This window comes from Struthio camelus, chromosome 3 (assembly GCF_040807025.1).
Source record: "Struthio camelus isolate bStrCam1 chromosome 3, bStrCam1.hap1, whole genome shotgun sequence".
In the NCBI taxonomy this organism is placed as follows: Eukaryota; Metazoa; Chordata; class Aves; order Struthioniformes; family Struthionidae; genus Struthio; species Struthio camelus.
In genome coordinates this window covers 85,495,187-85,515,636 of record NC_090944.1, presented here as the reverse complement: position 1 = coordinate 85,515,636, position 20,450 = coordinate 85,495,187, and the positions used below count along the sequence as shown (strand labels likewise).

Below are 20,450 nucleotides of genomic sequence, written 5' to 3'. Positions count from 1 at the left end.
GCTCAAAGAACTTAAAATCTGTAAGTAGGGTAAAAGACAGCTTCTTCTTTCCCATGAAGGTATCAATCCTTAACATGTGCTCAGCACCAGAGACCAAAGAAATACTATGAATTATAGCTCTTATTAATATCACTATATTTTCTTAGTGTAGACACTTTTGTTTTCCAACCACGGAGTTAAAAGAAAATCATGGAAAGCAAGAAGAGTCATTAAATAACTACCATATACAGAATTAAACAAGGCCAAGGTTCCATTAGAAGAGCTTAACTTAGCCAAAAGGCACAATTAGAAGCCAGTAAAAAGGAGCTCAAGGATTCCAAGGAGAACACAGCTCACTGGCAAGTACAATGACAATTCTCAATTTAGTCTAAGGAGAAGGTATTTTGGGGAAGGCTGTTGAAACCAGTGACTTTTTTTCAGAAGCTTCCTTTCCATTTCAGGCAACAAGAGCTTTGTAAGATATCTGCATGAGACTTTCATTTATTATGAACATGCACTAGACAACTCTATTCACTAAAAAATAGACTGTATTCCTTTTTTAATGCTAAATCATTTACTTTCTTCTCCCTTACGCTCTACCTTGAGAAAGTAATCCTTTCAATTAAATGCACTCTGTGATAGTATTTCATGTATTATACGAAGCAATTACAAAAATCGCTTCCAAAACATCAACTGGTAACAGTCATGCTGCCATAAAAACTTTGGCAACCAACCTTGTCTGTCTGATATACTTGTGTTAAAAATTATATTCTATATGAAAATACTGAACAATGTTAAAAAATGGCTTTGGCAAATTTTGCACCCATCATAAACTCAGCAAAACAAGTAAAAGTGCAGGTTTTTGTGGGAGGGCTGCTTTAAAAAAAAGTAACTACAGCATGTTTTTTTAAATTATTCTGTCAATAAGCAATTAACATATTCTACATCTCAGCAAAGTTAAAGTGCTTTAAATTTATATTTCAACCTGAAAATGTTTAATAATAAATATCATTACCTAGTAACATTAGGAAACAGCATATATAAATTATCTTTTGGTTTTTTTTAAGGTTATAGCTTTTATTAAACTGAAAGTAAACTACACGTAGAATATCTTTTATTGCTAACAGTAAAAATCCCTTTTCAACTGTTTCACTAAAAGTAACATGCAGTGGAAACTACGGTGTAACATTAGAGAGCAAAAATTAATCACTGAATTTTTCTATAAAACAGATTGTGAAATGCTTCAGAAAATAAAACTGGAGAAGAGAAGCAACAGGAGCATTACTAGAGACCAGAGAATCACAGGAACATTTGATTGGAGGGTACACCTTTAGAGATCATGTAATCCCAGCCTCCTGCTTAAAGCAGGGCTTAGTTCAAAGCTAGTTTAACCTGCTCATGGCCTTACCCAGTTGTGTTTTGGAAACTTCCAAGAATGGAGATTCAATAACCTCCCCGGCAACCTGTCACTGTTTTGTCACTCTCACATACCCAATTGGAATTTCCCTTGTTGCACCCTGTGTCCATTGTCTCCTGTCCTTTCATTGTGCTCTGCAGAGTCTGGCTCCATCTTCCGTGTATCTCCTTCTTCTGGTAAGGCAGAACTATTACTACGACGTTATGGTCTTTTAAGCCATAAAAAAGACACATTTACCTTTCAAAGTGGCGCGGCTTGCTGGTCTCCCAACGCTATTTTTCTGATGCTTTGTTGACATACGTTTCATCTGTCGGGGCGTACTAGGAGGAGACGTTCCATAGAAAGCGTCAGCACTTGCTTCATCTGATAATTCCTCAGGTTCAGATTCAGAGACCTTGCAAGTAGCATCTTCTGATTTGCACTCTGTCCTGAAGAGAACAGAATTAAACCATGATGTTAAAAATACAGATTTTTTTGCTTGCATTATCTGTTTAGAAAGCCAGTCGATACACTCCAATCACACTGAACTTTCTGTACTTTCCTGCCGCACCCACGTACATTATCCCAAGCTTTTAATCACACACATTCAGGCAATTTGCCAACAAAGTAGAGAGTACCCAACATACAATAAAGAGTACGTATAGCCAGAGCATCATTAGGAAAACAGCATAAACAACAGCTTACATTTAACATATTTGTTTGTTGAAAAAACTTGTGACAAATCTGAAACAAGAGATACATGAAACAAATCAAGGATCAAAAATATAAATATAATGCAAGAGAGTCAATTTAATTAGAGGCAGAGATAGCAGCAGCAGTCTTCCTTTCCATCCTCCACCCCTTAACTTGTACAAGCTATGCTGGCAACTTCTAACTTCACTGCAAAGGCACTCCACCCTTTCCAAAACTTAAAACAAGCACAGCAGAGCAGATTGTATTTTTCCACTGATTTTAATATTAAGTAGGTTTAGTCTCAGAACTTTTCTCTTGTAGCAAGAAAATAACAGGGTTTCATAGCACCTTTTTAATTAGCCCTAGTTACCTTGGCCCTTGGGAAAAACGCAGACCAACATTTAAAAAGAATTTAGGGGTTATGCATACACAAAACTAAAGACAGTGCATATATGTTCTTCAGAGCAGAAGTTTTCTTTTTAATAGCACTGATCTTGCAAAAATTAATACAGGTTAACCACTGGGAGCTATATGATTGGTTTCAACAGAAGGCATATCTTTTTGCAGGATAAGTGCCTGTGTCTGTACAGAGTCCAGCACAATGGCTTCCCAACCCCAAATGAGACCTTTCTTTGCTATTACATCTACTAGTATTGGCAGAGACCACAGAGCAGCATTACATGTAGTGCTACAGGACATATTCTACTATTTTTTAAATGCTGTCTTATCTTTGTACTGTTCCAAAATTCTAAATTATTTTGATTCAAATTACTCAAAGATAAAACTACAGAATAACTTTTTTTTAAGTGAGGAAAAGGCCTGAAGGAAAAAAAAATTGCATATTATGACATAGTTAAAGCTGGCATTGGTACAATTCCATGGCAGAACAAGACAATCTAAGTCCAGACTTATTGTGACTTTCAGCTCCCCTTCAACTCAACTACAATTTCCTAGCCTTTCTTTGAGTCAGTTCTGGCACTTACACAATTGCCTAAGCCAATGCCAGGAGCTGATCCATATGCAAACTAACATGGCAAAAAAATGCCATTAGTTTTCCAACGGAAACTCTGAGCAAGCTCAAAGCACAATTTCCAGCACCAGCTCAAAGGAAAGGACAAGGCAGAGGAAGAGGGTCCTAAATTTGGATCAGTTCACATTGCTCAGAAACTGATATCTCCTGGAAAACAAAAACAAAACAAAACAAAACTTTTGCTTGTTTTATGTCATTTCTGTTGCTTACCTACTACTGTTTTGTATCACTGTCTGGCTTTTTGGCCAACTTTTTCCTCGGGACCATAAAAGTAGCTATGTTTTCTACCTCCGCAGCAATAAATACAAAGGATTCCACGTTACAGTTAGTGCTGCGTTACAGTGCTGCCATAACCATTAAAAGCTCATGCGTACATTCTATATAAACAAAATCAGAGCGATTATCTCAGCATCACCTCAGTAATGTTAACTTCTAAATTTAACGCTAACTGTACAGCTAGAAAACAGAAAGTTAAATATTTTCACATAATAAGCAGATGCAATATTAGCTTCAATGTAAAGTAAAAGACAAAGATGAGGGAGTTGTTTGTAAAAAAAAAAAAAAAGGCAGTGATTTCACAGCAGTATTCAAAGAACTTAAAATAACTTTAGCTGAGTTTGAATTCTGATGTAAGATCATATCTAATTTCCCCAATTTAGCTTTTTAACATTTAAAAAAAAAAGCAAGCTACATAAGCTATACTTCAGAATTTGATTACTTGCAGAAACAAGGTTATATACTGTCAAGGCTACTATGGAAAAAAAGTTAGCATTAATATTTCTGAAATTGTTATTGTTTCTTAAATTTCAAGCTGTATTTACCCAGAAAAAGCAAACAATAATATTAAATAAGGCATCCACAACTGTATCGTCAACCAGACATCCTCTCCTGCCTGAACCTTGCCAATGACACTTGAACTCGCTGACCAATTGCAATCAATTGACAGAAATGGTAATATCTCAGACGTCAAACATTCTTACAATTTTTTTTTTTTTTTTTTTGTTAAGAAATATGTTGGTGCAGCAAAGTGAGACCATCGAGGAGAGACAGGCAGAAATCATCTACTGCATATACAAGTTGTCAACATCTAATTACCCATATATGCAACTCTGGATTAACTGTATCATGTGCTCTTACTCGGCATTAATTTTATACAGCAGTAATACTCAAATGTTTTTTTGGATCAAGCCTTCCCTCCTCCTTTTCTATAACAGACTGGACAGATAGTCAACTATCAAACTTTTAGATTTTACATTTAGATTTAGATCAAGCTTTTAGATTTAAACATCCTATCTCAAAATAGCGTTCACATTTATACAACTAGTCTTCACAAAAAACATTAAAATCTGGCTTAAAATCTGCTAGCATTGCACCCAGACACCGATACTATTACTACTCTAACAAATCTGCTGCATTTGGACTACATAATATCTTAGACTTAATTTATAAACAAATGGTCCAACTAAAAGGCAAATCCACAGAATACTACGCGTTCTGCTTTACACAATTACTAGTTAATGGCAACATTAAAACAGTGATTTGAGTATCATATATAAAGTCTACCTGTGCTAAAGCAACAAAAATAAATTTTTTCCTTGGACAGCCCTAAATCAAAATATACGACAGTATACTCATCATAATTTTCAGCAGATTACCTACAATCATACTTCCATGACCAATCAAAAAATATTTGAATATAGTGAACGACCATTAACCAATGTCAATTGAAAGTAATACTTTTGAAAAATTCCTTATCAGTTTCTAACATTAACATGGGTGATACAAAACACATTTGAATAATAAAACTATTACCAAAACCAGGATATTTTATTATGTTGTCGCTCATCTACCAGCACGATAAACACACAAACACACACACATTCTCTACTTCTGTGGCCAGGAAAAAAAAGAACAGAAAGAAAAGAAAGAGCTAGCAAGTAACTCTGAAAACAGGTTTTCAGTTTTACTTCAGCTATGAACAAACACAAGTTATCAAGAACAGTATGAAAATGGTGCTATAAGAAAATAGAAAAATATCATTTACTTAGAGTTATAATATGATAAAAAACCCTCTGGCTTAACTCTTGGAGTACTTGGTATAATTCATCAAGTATTAACTAATGCATTTATTTCGGTTTTCATATGAACGTCCAATCAGATACAGTGGAAATAGATAAGAGAACACTTTAAAAGAAGGCTGCTTTACGTATGTAAGCAGAGACGACTTAGTTTTCTTACTCTTTCTCTGGCCAGTGAGGAAAAATGAAATCTTCCTCTCACAAGAGGAGGTCAGATGTAAAACATCCACAACTGGGCATACGTGTCGTCTCATATTAGGACTTGATTTAAACATAAAACATGACAAATAAATCAGCAACCATGGCAGGTATGCTTTCATTCCTCTTGGGCAACACTTGCTCTGTCCCACTGAGAAAAATTACTTCAGTAAAGCGGCAGTTGGGCACGATACCTCTACGAGCCGGAACTCTTCTGAGCGGTCAAGTGACGTACAGCAGCAGCATTACTCTCAGAGAACAGCAACACGAACAACTGAACTTCAGAACATTTTATGCTGCTCACTGATATAATACATTATAAGTTGATCAAATTCATTCACGGAAACAAGCAATTTTAAGATAGTCTGAACTGACTCATTGCTCCATCTGTAACATATCATTTGAATTCTTTATAATGCTTGTACTAAAAAGGCACTGCAATCTAATGAAATCTTTGGGACAATTGAGGCTTCAGGGGAACATGAATGGAATCACAGTAGGCTTTTAGCCTCTCTCACTATCCCCTGCTACCACTATTCACCCAGCTGATCTTGATCTTACCAGGACAAATGCAGAGAAGGGGGAAAAGGGGAAGGAGGAGAAGAGGACGACTCCAGGGCCAAGTCAAGTCCCTAACTGATTTAATTCCACGGATAGGCTGCAGCTCAAAGTGACATCAGGACCTCTGCCTTCTCCCAGGTTAGGGGACCCACTACCACAGCACAGCCCTCTCTCCTCACCACCACTACCTACTGGTGCTGCATATGCAACTATTTTGCTTTAATATACGTCTGGGAGAAGAATAAGCACCACTACAGCTCAGAAGGGTAAGAAATATGGTCTGCCTCCATCCCTTCACATATGTCACTCTTGGAGCAGGCATGCAAGTGACACCATCTTGACCCTGAGGAGAGCCATGCAGGCAAAAAAACATTGGACCTAGATCATACCAAGCAAGGCTGACATCAGTACCTGATAACTTCAGCATCACTTGAATCACAAATGACATCTTACTTGCTATCATTTTTGAGCCAGACAAGGAACGCTGCTCACGCTCTGATGGACTGATTGTGAATGTCTGGAGGAAAAAAAAAGGGCCAGCCAGCCAACTAGCAGCAAGATTAAGAAAAATCAGATACTGCACTGTTACTTTGCCTTTAGCGGTAAGCTGAAATAAATACCTTCAAGGTTCAGGATAGTTTTGTTCTTCCAATGCAGTACTGCAAAGCCCTGCATACATTCTGTGTATAAAATTTCTCTTCTTACACTACAGCTTTGGGATGCAGGCAAGTTCATTAACTATTCGTAGACAAGCTTCAGAGGTTACCTAAGAAAAACAACTCAGGTGGTACCTTAGCACCACCTATAGTCTAAGGCGAGCCCTACAGTGAATTTGGCCAAAGAACAACCACACAGCATCACCACTATTTTTAGCCTAGTTCCCTAGTCTTGTGAAATCATGCTGTTTGTGTGCCTTCTAATTTAATTAGTCACTATCAGGCAAATGTAATAAAGAGGTAGTTTTCGGATGTAATTTGTTTCTACAAATTTAAGTGGATGAATGAGCAGAAAAGGATCTTGCAAATGCTGAACTGGGAAAATGGAACACAAGCTTCCATCCACTTGGACACTAGAAAAAAAATTATTTCAAAGACCTCTTGCAAACTGCCTTACTGCAGGAAAAACTTCAGGCAGAGCACTCCCCTCTGATTTTGCCAAAGACAAATCAACCACAAGAGACTAAACCACATGAAACAAGAAGTCATTAGTTCCAATGCTTACGGAACTATTTTTTCAGTGATCTCACTGGCCTGGCGAGGCAGAGGGTGGGGTAGCAGTGCTCTTGTGGGACTGGCAGAACAGATCCTGAGGCACTTGCACTAGGTCTATATATATAGCTACCTTGCTATAATAGACCAGTGAAAACACTGTTTTCCTTTTGTTTTAAAATAAGTAACATCTAAGAGTATAACAATAATATTTCTTCACCAAGCTGGCTGAATTTACTGCTATCTTCAAAGACCGCAAGCTAGTTCTTTTTTCAACAGTCACTGTGTTGCCTGCTTCTTGGTACGTTTGATGAGAGGACATGGAGTCAATATACTATTGAAAACACCCTCCAATCTCACACCTTAAGTATGCGCATAGTTATACAGTGGGATCCACTCTGACACACCTAAAATTCAGATTTTTTTTTTCTGGATAACTTAGTAAGCTGTTCTTTAATTTGTTATCACAAAACATACAGCACTAAAAGACACATGACAAAACAGCAATCACACTCTACAGAACCCCTACGTTAGCAGCTGACAAGATGTGCTAACTTGCTTTGGTCAGCCTGTTCGGAAGGAGGAGGGCACAGGGTGCAAATCAAGTTCACAAATTCCAAATACTCAGTTTAGGGTTGGTGTGCACAGAGATTATGTAAATAAAGGTTATTTCTCAAGTCAGAGTGCAAGTCAATAGCAATGAACACAAAGACTCAGTTTCACCAAAGAAAGCCGCCTTATGCAACAGTGCACTACACACATTGGGTCTGAACTAAAGCAACTACAACAGCTTAGTAACACTGCTATAAATTTTTAATCACACAGACAGAAACAATAGCTTTCAGACATATATGGTCATCAGCAGCAATCTTTTCATGGTAAAAGCATAGTTATCACTCCAACAGATTACTGACATAGTGCATAAAAGTAAGTAGCACACTTAACATTACAAGCACTAACCAAGGAGTAACAAAATCTACAAACCCATAAAATGGGTCTGGCAAACCTAAATCAAATGATAATAGCATTGATTATCATACAGAATTGTTGGTTCCTAAATATAGTTACAACTAGAAAAGTTTGAGAAACACTATAACAGTTAGTTTGTTGTTTGCTACCAAAAACTTCAGGTTCTGCCCCACAGCCACTGAAAATCGGCCTACTTTTGATCAGGTTTACACTCGAAAAAACAGAAGTTCAAAGGATGACAATGTAAGTTAAAATTAGTGAAATACACCAAGGAAAGTTTAAAACTTGACACTTTTGAGGAAGACAGGAAGTGCATAGTTTTCACATCAGTTCATTTACAGGCTTCTCTGAGCTTTAACAAACAACCCTCCTCAGTTTTTCCCTGGTATATATGAGAGACTGTAGTCAGGGCACTTAAATCAGGAATGTCGGGAAAGCTGTAGGAGCAGTTTGAGGAAAAAAAATCTCAACAGCTTTGAAATGTAACAAAAATAAACAAACAAAAACCACAAGAATCTTTGCAACAAGTAACTACTGTATATTACAAGATGATACATCTCAGCCAGAATCAGAAAGACAGAACACAGAATTTTTTCAGCTTGGGCATGTAACCGATGAAAGATCATTTCTTTTAACTAAGTCAAAAAGTTGGCAAAAAAATCTATGATTCCAACACAAACATGAAAACTGAAGTAAATCTTCCAGATTTTCAAAGGTCTGCACCAAAAAAGGGGGAGAGGGGGAGAACTAAGATATGAAATTTCAAACAGCGGGCAGGGAGGAAAAAAAAAAAATGTGGGAACTGTTGCTGATGATTCAGTAACTAGGGAACCACCAGTCATACAGCACTTCATTTCCACTGCTTTACGGGCAGACACGCAGACTCCCCATATCCTCTATATTTTAAAAACAAAATTTGAGCTCAGAGGAGATGCCATTCACTTCAGAGATTAAAAAGTAATAATAATAATGGCTATGAGCCTTTGGAAAAATATAATCATTTATCATTAAGAGTAAATTACCAAATGAAACACTACCAAGAAGTAAAACAGGGAAATGTTAAAATTAGGTGGGCTAAAGTCACAGTGATTATGATTTATAACTGGTATAAACTTTTTAGCCTTCACTGAAGCATTATGAAAACTTTCAGAGTTTGTATCATCTGATAATAAGAGGTCATGCTGAAAACTGATGGCTGTGAGGATAACATTTTTGTAATTTTCCCTTTATACCAGCTACCCTTCAGCCTCATAAACAGGAGTCTGAATAGGTTAGCCCCTTACAGATACTGGTTCAGGTTCCGGACAGCCATTGCTTAGAACATCATACACAGCTTAAATGTGTAGTGGGAATCACAGCTGTAGAGGGCAACTGATTACACTACAGGCACACAGCAATAAATTTGAGTTAGGCAATTATAACGCAGTTGCCAGAATAATCACCCACCACAACAGTTACTAAGCTGTGCGTTGCACAGACTGCTGCTGTAAACAGCTTCCTTAAGTTTCAGAGATATTACACCATCCACACATCAGTAGGGCTCTTTCTCAACACTTCCTACGGCACGCTGCCATTTCCATACAGAAAATCGCAAGAGCTGTACAAGGTCCACTGCTGAATTACCAAGTACTTGGTCTTGACACTAAATGCCTTAAAGACAAAGTGCCTATTTTTCAAATATACGTTCTTTAACTAGATTTAACTTGATAAATAAAATATGGAGGAAGGAAAAAGTTCGTTAGTTTTTTTTTTTAGCAATGCACATTTTCAACTAGCTACGGTAAAGGAAAATATGATCAGTACACATTGCCAATCATACTTTTTTTAAAACTTAATTAGCTATCTCTAAATACAGTTGTAAAAATAAAGATAACCAATATTCTCACAAGAAGAGAAATGCAAATCTTCATCCTGCTGCTGCTGCTAATACAAAAGCAAACATGATTTTCAAGTAACCATTTCTGCATTTCTAAAAACTGAAAAACAAAACAGTATCAAGTTAGAGCTGCTAAATACAATATAAATCGCAGCTCTGTAATCAGCCACTCTTAAGGTCTTTGGGGCAGTAGCAATTTTCATTTCATCTGCATCCTCTGCAAGTGGATGCAACAGTACGTAGTCCTGGACCAAACAGCACAAATAAGAAACTTCATTAATCAATCAGTAGCACTTTCGGAAACTAAGACTGAAGATTAGACAACCTAATCAGGAAAACAAGTTAAGATGAAATGAAGTAAAGACTTGCTAAAAATATAGGAATGCTATCTAGTATAACCTAGTGTTCCATTGTAACATTATGAAAGCATCATACACTCCTATTTCTTAATCATCTTTTAAAACTCTCTGTTTTGGGCAAAAATTTTGCCTAGTATTTTTTCTTAAAAATCTACCTCAGTTGTGACTATTAAAAGAAAGGGCTTGCAGCTATTGCACACAAAGCAGACACTAGAAATGGGTATAAAGGCAGCTATAGAATAGTCACAGAAAAACCTTTACAGGAAGACTAAACACAACTCCAAGGAAGCTTTCAGTAAAAAAATAAGAAATAAATCTTCATTTAATAGTGGAAGATTACAAAGTGCTGTACAATTGCTCACAATTAGGACAAATAAAACTATTTTTTTGCTAAATAGATCTTGTGCAAATCTGGCAAAGAGCATGTGTATAGAAAAAACAAAAAACTAGCCTTGTGAGTAAGATATGAAAATTCTGCGGCCAGCATGAACATTTAAGTAGGGTACCTGTCATATAAGTCTACCGTGACGATACATGTAGAGATAGTAAAAAAAGATTGTTCATACTAAAGCCCAATACTGACTAACAGCAATAAAGATACTTGATTTTGTGTTCACATTTGGATCTCGCATGTCTGAATTCAGCATTTCTAGGCAATCCACATTGCATCTTGGTCACCAGTAACTTGTGATAGCTGCCAACTTATTAATATGGCTTACTGCTGCACACTTAGCAACACAGAAAAAAATTGAAGAGTATCATTGAATTCATCCCAAAACTGAGCACATGCCTGGCTTTTTAGTTTTTATCCTTAAGATAATTTGGGTAAGCTACAGGAGACTAGTATTTTTTTGAAATGAGAACCACTACCACTAAAATAAACAGCCAATATGGTCCTCCTTACATTTTCTTACACTAGAAGAACTTTAAGAACAGAAAAGTCTCCAAAGTAAGGACAGTGGAAGTGATCAGACTTGTATGAAGTACTGTGCCTCCATTAAGGCCTGGATTATCATCTTCCAGTGAAAAATTTTTACTGCTTTTAGAAATCATCACCCTTAGGAAATAAATACCCATGTTTTTGAGTAAGGAACTCAAAAGTATACATTACCTGCTGCCTTCCCAAATGCTAGTGAGAACAAGAGCACACAGAAACCTGTGCCACTTCCCACCGTTAGAACGAGAAGCACTGAAAGCAAAATTGAGTTGGAGGGGAAAGCAGCAGCAAGACTTTGGGTGTTCCAAGTTTCTAGCTCACAAGGATCTTGTAACCAAGAACTTACTCCAGAAAAGAGACATCTGGATAACTAAACTCAGTAATAAAGCCTGGTAGAAAAACAACTCACAGAAAACTCACAGTGCAAGAGGAGAACTTTACAGTATCATCTCTTCTGGCATGAGCAGTGTGTATACATATATGTGTGTATATATGTGGATATATATAAAATTAAAAAGAAAAAAAAAGGGGGAAAAAAAAGGGGGAGGAAGCAGGAGGAAAAAAACATTGCTCTCTAAAGCACTGTTTGCCCTAATAGTAATCTTGTTTTCCACTCACCAACTGAAAGAAGAATCAACTCCCTTCACTTCACAGGACCCATTTTTCGAGCACCTTTCTCCAATTCAATGTGTATGTCTGTAAGATCACCTTTACATCCCCGCTATTTTTCCTTTCTAGAGGATCCAGCTAATGGCATCCAGGTAAATGCATTTATTTTCTACCTCTTCTAAAAGCTAAGAGGAATTTTAAGGGGGTCACATTCAGGCTTTTATTGATTTCTCTAACCATAAAGGTGGATGTTAGGCAAGGCATACCAACATTAAAGCTAGTATGAATGGAAAAAATAACCTTGAAACTTTTCTTAAAAAAGAGATGATAAGCTGCTTTTGCCAATCAGCACTTTTAAAACAATTTTCCATACCTTCTACAACCATATCTAATAATTTATGTCTGAAGTGTTTAAGTTTCACATACGTAAGTTTAATTTACTGTTCACATTGTGGCATTTTTATATATTTCTTATGCACATCACAGCTTTGCTAATTGTTACAAACAGCAGTTAGACTTCTGCACAGAAATTTAGTACTACACAACCAACTGAGGTTGTATCACTTCGTATCTCGCACACACCCATTATAACTAGTGGAAAAAGAGAGTTTAGTAGCTAAAGTTTACCTTTTTAAATATTAAATGCTTCTAAAAATTTGAGTATTTTTAGATCATTAGTTCCAGGTTAAAGATTAACGATTTTTAAAGCTACTCAATTAAGTGACCCAAGTTACTAAAAACAAGTACTAACACAATGTGAGTATTGATAAAATTTTCCTTTAACAGATGGAATCTTTCAGTGCTTTAGGCATGACTTTCAGGAGTAAGTATGCTGCTTGCTTCATTCTACTAGCAGAGACACAACTGCACGTACAAGCCACTCAGTCCCTTCTGACCAAGAACAATCTTGACAGCTATGATTTATAAAGTTCCAGTGCAGTGTGTGAAGGCAGGGCTCAAGGCACACACTTCTTCACAAACCCTGGCCAGTGATAATCTTCCACAAAATGCAAACGCTATTTTTTGGTTACATTTTCAAATTCACTAGTCAGAAAAAGTTCATTTTCCAAGGGCATGGACAAGATCAGAAGGTTACATGAAAGAATGTAGCACAAAACTGGAAGCAAGAGAAGAAGAAAAAAGTCATTCTAGGAATGAAGGAACTAATGAAGGTTAGTACCCAAAAGATGCATTATAATCAACTGAACAACAGGAACGCAGTGGAAAATTTAACTTCATAAAAATCTTTCTCCTGTCTGGATTTCCTGAGTAGCCCAAACGTGAGAGAAGTTTCAGTAAGAACCCCGACAGGGGGGTAGATATAGTAGCGTAAGCATCAAGCACTATTCAAGCTCATCTCTTTCCTCTATCAGGCTGGCTCTATTCCTGGGGAAAAAAAAAAATGTTGGAACTCAGTATGTTTAAGACCTCTACCTGTCTCTCATAAACCTTAACTTTCCTTCAATATTCAAAATGAATATCTCCCTCTTGGGGAGAGACTACAGGGAAGAAAAGGCAGCCTCCTGTTCAAACACATTAACTGCAATGTAAAACCAAACCCTCACCCATGCTCGCCTTGCTGCAACTGAAACATTTTAGATTACTGTCCCTATCTGGTTTCCACTGACATTTTGCCAGGAGTCACCAGTCCCCGAGATCCACTGGTATAACTGAAAGTATTGACCCTAGTTCTATACTGGTTTTGCTAAACAATTCAGGTTAGACGAAACATCAATCATTTTGAATTTGATTGGGCAACCAAATGCACACGATGCTATGCTAGCAAATTTCAGAGGGCAGAAACCCCAAGTTAAGAGGGGGGAAGAGGGGGAAATAAGGGGGAAAGTATAATGACTTGTAGTTTGTGTCTGCTGGAGAACTAATGTAACTTTTTACTTTCAGCAATACTAAAGGCAAAGTATTAGGCAGGAGGGTGCTCCAGGTAATACCTCTACCACTACTAAGAACTGATTGAATTACGGTAATTCCAACATCCCATTTATAAATTAACTTATGAACAACGGCTCCTCAACATAGCAATAACTACAGAAGCTAAAATTTCATTGGTAAACAGTCAGAATGTAACACCAGCACAGCTGCAACAATGCAAACCCCCAAAGCTGCAATGAAGCCCTGACCTACATCCTGCCACCTACTTGCAAACTAAAGGTTTAGGCCATGCTAAAAGTTAAGCATCAAGGACAGTAAAACCCAGCTCAGCTAAAACCCAGCCTGAGAAGCATGAAGCAAGTACATCTGCTGCAAGACCAACACTGGTTTATAACGAGATTTCACGATAACAGAAAAATACAAGTTAAATCTTTTGCTTCTCAATATCTGCAAACTACCACAGTTTTTTTTTGTGAACTACTAATACTTTGACACTTTTCCTGAACTTTTACACTCTTAGGCAGAAGCTCCCAAGTGCTTGAATATTACTATCCAGAATAGAAAGGCATACAGTCACAAAGCAAAGCAACATCTATCGAAGCTGCAGAGAGGTGTTGAAACATCTTTTGACTGATGATAAAAACCTGATAAGTTTCAAGAAACCAGAGAGAGAATCAGGCAAGTTAAAAATACACTAAGCAAAATGCAAAGTAGTGTTCAGCACATCTTTTTATTGCAAGCAGGTATAAGAACTATTGAGGCCTATTTAAATGCTATAAGAAAGTATTCTGCAAGTTGCATCAACTAGAAATAAGTACAAAAAATAAAAAACTTTTTAACATTTTTGCCAGTTCTTCATGTTCTCATCTCAGAAAAAATAATAATCACAACTTCCTGTTCTTTTTAACTATTAAAATTGGAAACAGAGAAAGCTTAACTAATATTTCCATGCTAGATTATTTTAATTTCTCATACAAACTTAAATTATGACATAGTAGCAATTGCAGAATATACACAAACATTCCAATCTGCGCTTTTTCCCCTCCCCATACACAAAGACATTATTTAATTAAAGCTATACCAAAGGTTATTTCAAAGAGAAAGCGTATCAGACCCATTTCTACTCCATTTTAATTCTTCTGACATTTCTCTGCAGTACGTGAAGAAAGTGTGAAAATGTCGATTGGTTTGCCAGGTTTCCAGACCCACATTTAAACCTTTGAGGTGAGGTGCTACAAACGGATCAAAGGCTAGACATGTAGAAACAGGGGCTAAGAGAGCCTCACACAGCCCACCTAGTATCAGCTCTCTTCTCTTCTGTGCCTCAGAATGACTAATGTCAAAATATTTACTGGTTTCAGTCACCATGCTTCATCCTTTGGCTCATAGATTTGTCCCGATTTTCAATCCCAACTTTATCCTATCTCATCTCTGAGAAAAACATTATTTAAAACTGATTTGTCCACAAACAGCACTTCTTTATGGCAAGTTCCAAAATTCTTAGGCTTTCGTCATGAAAGTAAAAAAGGTTGAGCATTACATAGCTCATTATAAATCCAAAGGATAACTGTGGTGATGAAGTTCTTGGCATTTGCACAAATCGAATCCCAAGGTCTCGAGCTACGTACACCAAAAATAAGGGATATTTAATTAAAAACCACTTATGAAAAATCTGATTCTGCACATCTGGATTAATTTTCAGGAAAACTTCTGCCGTACCAGGAAGTTATAAACTACTGGGAAGAGAAATACTATGCTAGAAAATGGCAGGCTGCTAGGCTCAACTATATATCATAATACATCATACGCATCAGGGATAGATCAGGAAAGACACGGATTTACACTAAAAGGAGGAGGTAGCAAGTTCTGTAACAGCCATTAATTTTCATTCCATGGCCTTTGGCTCCTCCTCTCCTCTTCCCCTAAACTCGCCCATGCACAAGCTTTACTCTTATTGTAGAAAGTTCCATTCCTAGAGAAGAAAAGCTACCAACCGACCTTGATCCCAAAGAAGCCAAAGCCTACAAGCACCCTGAAGGTGAAGCATTAGAAGTTAAATACATTTTTAGTGAAAGCTGGTACCTCAGCACTTTGTGAATCTGGACTCTGTACTACCAGTCCATGACCTTGCAATGCAGCTGCAGTATTCTGTACTGTTTGGAGCATCCCAAGCACTGAAGGCACTGAACGCTTCTACAGTGCAGCCAACAAGTAACACAGATGCGCATAACTGTGGTTCAGTTACCACTTACCAGATGGATGTTTTATAGCTAAAATGGTAAAAACAAAAAAAAAAAAAAAATCACACACTTTATAAATAAACTAAATAGAATAAAGTAAACCAGCAGCACATCTAAGCTATGGGCTGAATAAATCATATATGTATACCAGATTAGAAAGCAGCACGTGACAGCTACCACTATTACACGGTAAAGGGATGCAGAAGGAACAGAATTAATTTCTTCCTTCTGCCCAGTGACAGCAGGAGATATTCGTCAGGGCAATAAAGTTATATTCCATCTTGTCTGGAATCCATAATAAAACAGGCAAAGATTCATGGCAAGCCGATTCTATTCTACATACAGAGTGCCTGGATTAGACATGAGCTAACATTTTCACATCTGACAACTCAATAACATTCAAACTTGGATGTTAAGGGCAAGTGCTCCAGTTTGGCTCTTTACGTTTGCAGTGGGGCAAGGATGATCCTGGGACAATTTTAATTTTTTTTTTTTTTAATGAATAAGCTTTTAAGATTTTTTTTAAATTAAAAAATATTTCATTATCAGCTTTTGTGTCAGATGTAGCATCGATGCCAAACACTTAAGAGATAAGAAAAAATAAAGGAAATTAATAGCCCTGCAAACAAATAGCATATACGCGCACATTCAACAGTAAGTCCAACTACACAGCTGAAAAGCAAAAGCTGAGATACCTGCACCTTTCCATGCTGACCCAGGTTAACACACTGTTTGACTAGCAGTGGGCAGTATAAGAGACTTCTAAATATATTTTCGATCAAGTTTAATAGAATGGTTTGTATATAATTTAAGGAATGCTCTTATAAAGGTTTTGCATCCGTGACAAGCCTTTAATACTTCCAATTTGTTCCCTGAAATAAAAATCACTGCGTGTCCCTCATCCTTTCTTTTAAATTCAGTAGCTCTGTTTTTCTTCTCTGCATGGTTGCATTCCACAAGGGCCAATATCACTAGCTTACATAATAATAAAGCCAACCTTGACACAGACAGCACTAATTAACAGACATAAAAACAACTCAAGCAGCCACACAACACAGACTAATTCTTGCTGCTGCAAATGCCAAAGACATCTCAACCAGCATTTCATGTGTGTTTGTGCGTAGGTGGAGCAATCAGTCATTCATCTCAATCTTGCACGTGTAAACAAGAAAATGTAAAACATGAAAAACAGAGATTACATCTTACCTCATTTAAATACACAAAAATAAAATTCACAAAAAAAAAAAAAAAGATGATAAAGCTCTACACAGTCTAATATTCCAATTGAAGCTATGATCCCGGGAGAGTAAAATAATTTTAAATTGTTTCACCGCTGATACACTATCAGTCATACAGATACAGTTTAGCAAGAAGAAAAATATATTAAGCATAATTCATGACATGACCTCAGGCTTCCCCTAAATAACACATGCTACAGACTGACAGTCCAGTTCATTGTCATCATGCAGTCAACAAATCTGATAGACAGACTACTGAAAGATTCTCCAGCACAGAGGGAGCCTCCACATTATTCAGAATTCTGTCCTTCTTTATTCATAGTCCTGCTCCTTCCTTCACCCCTTGCACTGGATGTATGCCAGGAGAAAAGAAGGCTACAAGCAATTAAGTACAAATGTAGCCCTATGGCTCTTGCCTTTGCAGTGGCACCAAAACTGGCATCCCCACAAAGGAAATGCTTAAGGCTTCATTTTTCTCTATAGCGGATTTTGGGCCAGAAAGTTTTTGGGAATGCGTAAGATTGGGATCAGAAGATTTAAAGCCTATAAGCCGTAATTAAGAAATGCCAAACACGTATCTGCTTTAACTAGTGTTCTAAATTATGTAAGTGGAAATATTTTATCTTGAATACTTTTTGTTTGCTTGGTTAATAAGAAGAGATGACATTTAAATGTGATTTCCTTCCCAAAACTTTTTAGCAGCATCAGTTCACTCACTCATAACCATGGCAGCCGGCCCAGCGTCTAAGTGCAATCCTCTCTCAAATTCAGCATCCCCTCTTAGATTCCCCAGTTATTTTTTGGCTTGGAACTCCTGCACCTCTCTCCCCACCCCAAAGTGTATGTTTCAGGAAAGAAAGGAAGATCCAGAAGAAACTCTTTGCTTTTGGAGAGAGATTCTCAGTTAAATGGTTTTGAACATCTTGGGCTAAGAATTGTGCAATTCAAACAAAGCCATGGACAAATCGTATGCTTACCTCAGTTTTACAAAATGTACCATTGCATTTATACTCTAACAAGGTAGAGAACGCTTACAGGAAGATCAAGGCATTACTAACACACAAGGTAGTCTCACAACAATAAAGCAATCAACTTTCTTTTTTCAACAGATGCAGGTGTATTGCTAACGCGCACGACGGTGTTAATCCTCAACAGAATAAAATGTTAGAAAGAATGCATTATGCCACTGTGCTTCAGTGATAGCCAGAAGAAAACTTTATTGTAAGAACACATTCATATTCCACAAACAGGATTGAAAGCCATCAGCCTGTTCCATGTCACCAAATGGATTTCAAGCCTGTATATAGTCTAATTGATTTCAACAAGATTCTGACTTTACATCTGCAAGACTGAATACCCGACGATAACGCCAACATTTAAATCATCTTTAATTACCTTGAAAAAGCTTTAGATATGCTTAAAAGTAATACGAAATAGAGAACTACTGCATAAAGCCACAGGAATAACTCTGTTCTAAAGCAGATGTGAAGTTGGCACATAAAGTACGTATTGAAATGAATCACAGTGGAGTACACACGCCACCCTACACAAATTAAGGCTACCTAATTGTTTTGAGACATCATCTTCCCACCCACCAGCTCACTCTGAAATAACTAATTCAATTTTCATTTGCTGGGTAAAGTTGCCATCACACTATCCACACCCACATCCGACTCATATAAACTGTCTTTTAATAAGCAGAATCCAGAAGAGGTCAGAAATGGCCCTAGACAGGAAATGCCTGGGTGTATTCCATTTATGTACTGCAGATTACTCTTCTGTATGTAGACAGCCCAGGTCTGGGGTCACACTGTTGTACATATTTAATTTTAAATCATTCTCTGCTTAACCTGAACTACTATTCTTCAAAGCTATTATAAAAAGGAACAAGAAAACTTATAAATTCACTTGCCCTACTGGCATTCACATCTCAGAATATTTCTGTTAAATCTAATTAAACTGTTATATACCTTCTATTTTTGATATTCTCACGAAATTAAAAATAAATCATTAAAATACATTAATGGAAACTTAAAATGGTTACTCTTCAACTCCACAGCCCCAATCCAAACTTCACCACTACTTTTTTACTATATCAGCATGAAATAGTAGCTTGCAATATGCAAGACGGTTCTCAGGAATATGACAGCACAAAGTTCTTCTGTACAGTGCACCTGGAACGCAATGTGCCTGACTATTCCCTTACAGTACTAATTGATCACACAAGTGTTTTAAAAAACGTTTCCTGAATGCCTCCTAGTGAGAAGTGAAATGCATCAACAGGATGTTATTTTAAAAGCAGAAATAATTGCTAGGGAATTAATAACTCAGACTTATGCAACACTTCTACAGCCAGTTGGAAACATTAAACCATGAAGTAATTTGCATCCTCATCTCTCAGCAGGGCACAAATGGAGACTTGCAAAAAGCCAATCTGCAGGTCAGCACATTCAGGAGGTAACAGCAGTTGCAAAAAGCTCCAGGCATCATAACACTAGCCTTTGTGGAACGGTTTGTTGGGTTTTTTTTAACTGCATCTTCTGACAAATATCAGTTGCAGTACTGCCAGGAGCAACACTTCAGAAGAGGTGCTTCCTCCAAGATCCTCCTGTTCAATCCATGTGCTAGAGAAACTGTTTTTAATCACGGCTGCTATGAAAGGGGGATGCCCTTCTAAAAGGCAGTATTTCTGTCACTACAGTTCACAAGTCAAGAAGCACGAGTCACGCTGCCAGCTCCGCGGGGGAACTAGAACAGCTATCACCCTCCCCTCTGCACACTTCTGAACGACCAGCTCCGGCCCTGCCTGCTGGTAAAAGCTTTCCTGAGAACTGGCCTAGTGAGATCCCCAGAAACGCTTGTTTGCGCCTAGTGCTCAACGTGGGGGTGGGGCGCAGGGGAGGGGGGCGAGGAAAGGAATTGCTTATAAATGCAAAGTGCCCACGAAGCATCGCCTCACCCCCCGCAGCCACTGGGGACTGCTCATCGGAACACTTTCTCATTCGGGGCCCTTTCGAAAAGCGCGGAAGCAGCAGCAGCAGCAGCCGCCGGGGCTTGTGCACCGCGAAGGGACCGGGGGGAGGAGGGGAGGGGAGGGGAGAGGAGGGCGCCGCCGGACAGGCAGCGCCGCTGCACGAGGGGCGGCGGCGGCGGCGGCACCGACCCCCACCCCGGCGGGGGGAGGGGCGC

The 20,450-nt window shown here is 37.8% G+C and overlaps 1 protein-coding gene across 9 annotated transcripts in view; it reads right to left on the bottom strand.

Moving 5' to 3' along the window:
* Positions 1 to 20,450, bottom strand: part of MAP3K4 (mitogen-activated protein kinase kinase kinase 4) — a 79,807-nt gene that overhangs the window by 59,016 nt on the left and 341 nt on the right. For all 9 annotated transcript variants that reach the window (XR_011140274.1, XR_011140275.1, XR_011140276.1 and 6 more), the window contains exon 2: positions 1,634 to 1,824. Coding sequence is in view for 6 of the 9 variants with exons in the window: in XM_068938894.1 (XP_068794995.1) it covers positions 1,634 to 1,824 (191 nt within the window). In the remaining 3 variants the exon portion in view is untranslated. The remainder of the gene's footprint in view (positions 1 to 1,633; positions 1,825 to 20,450) is intronic.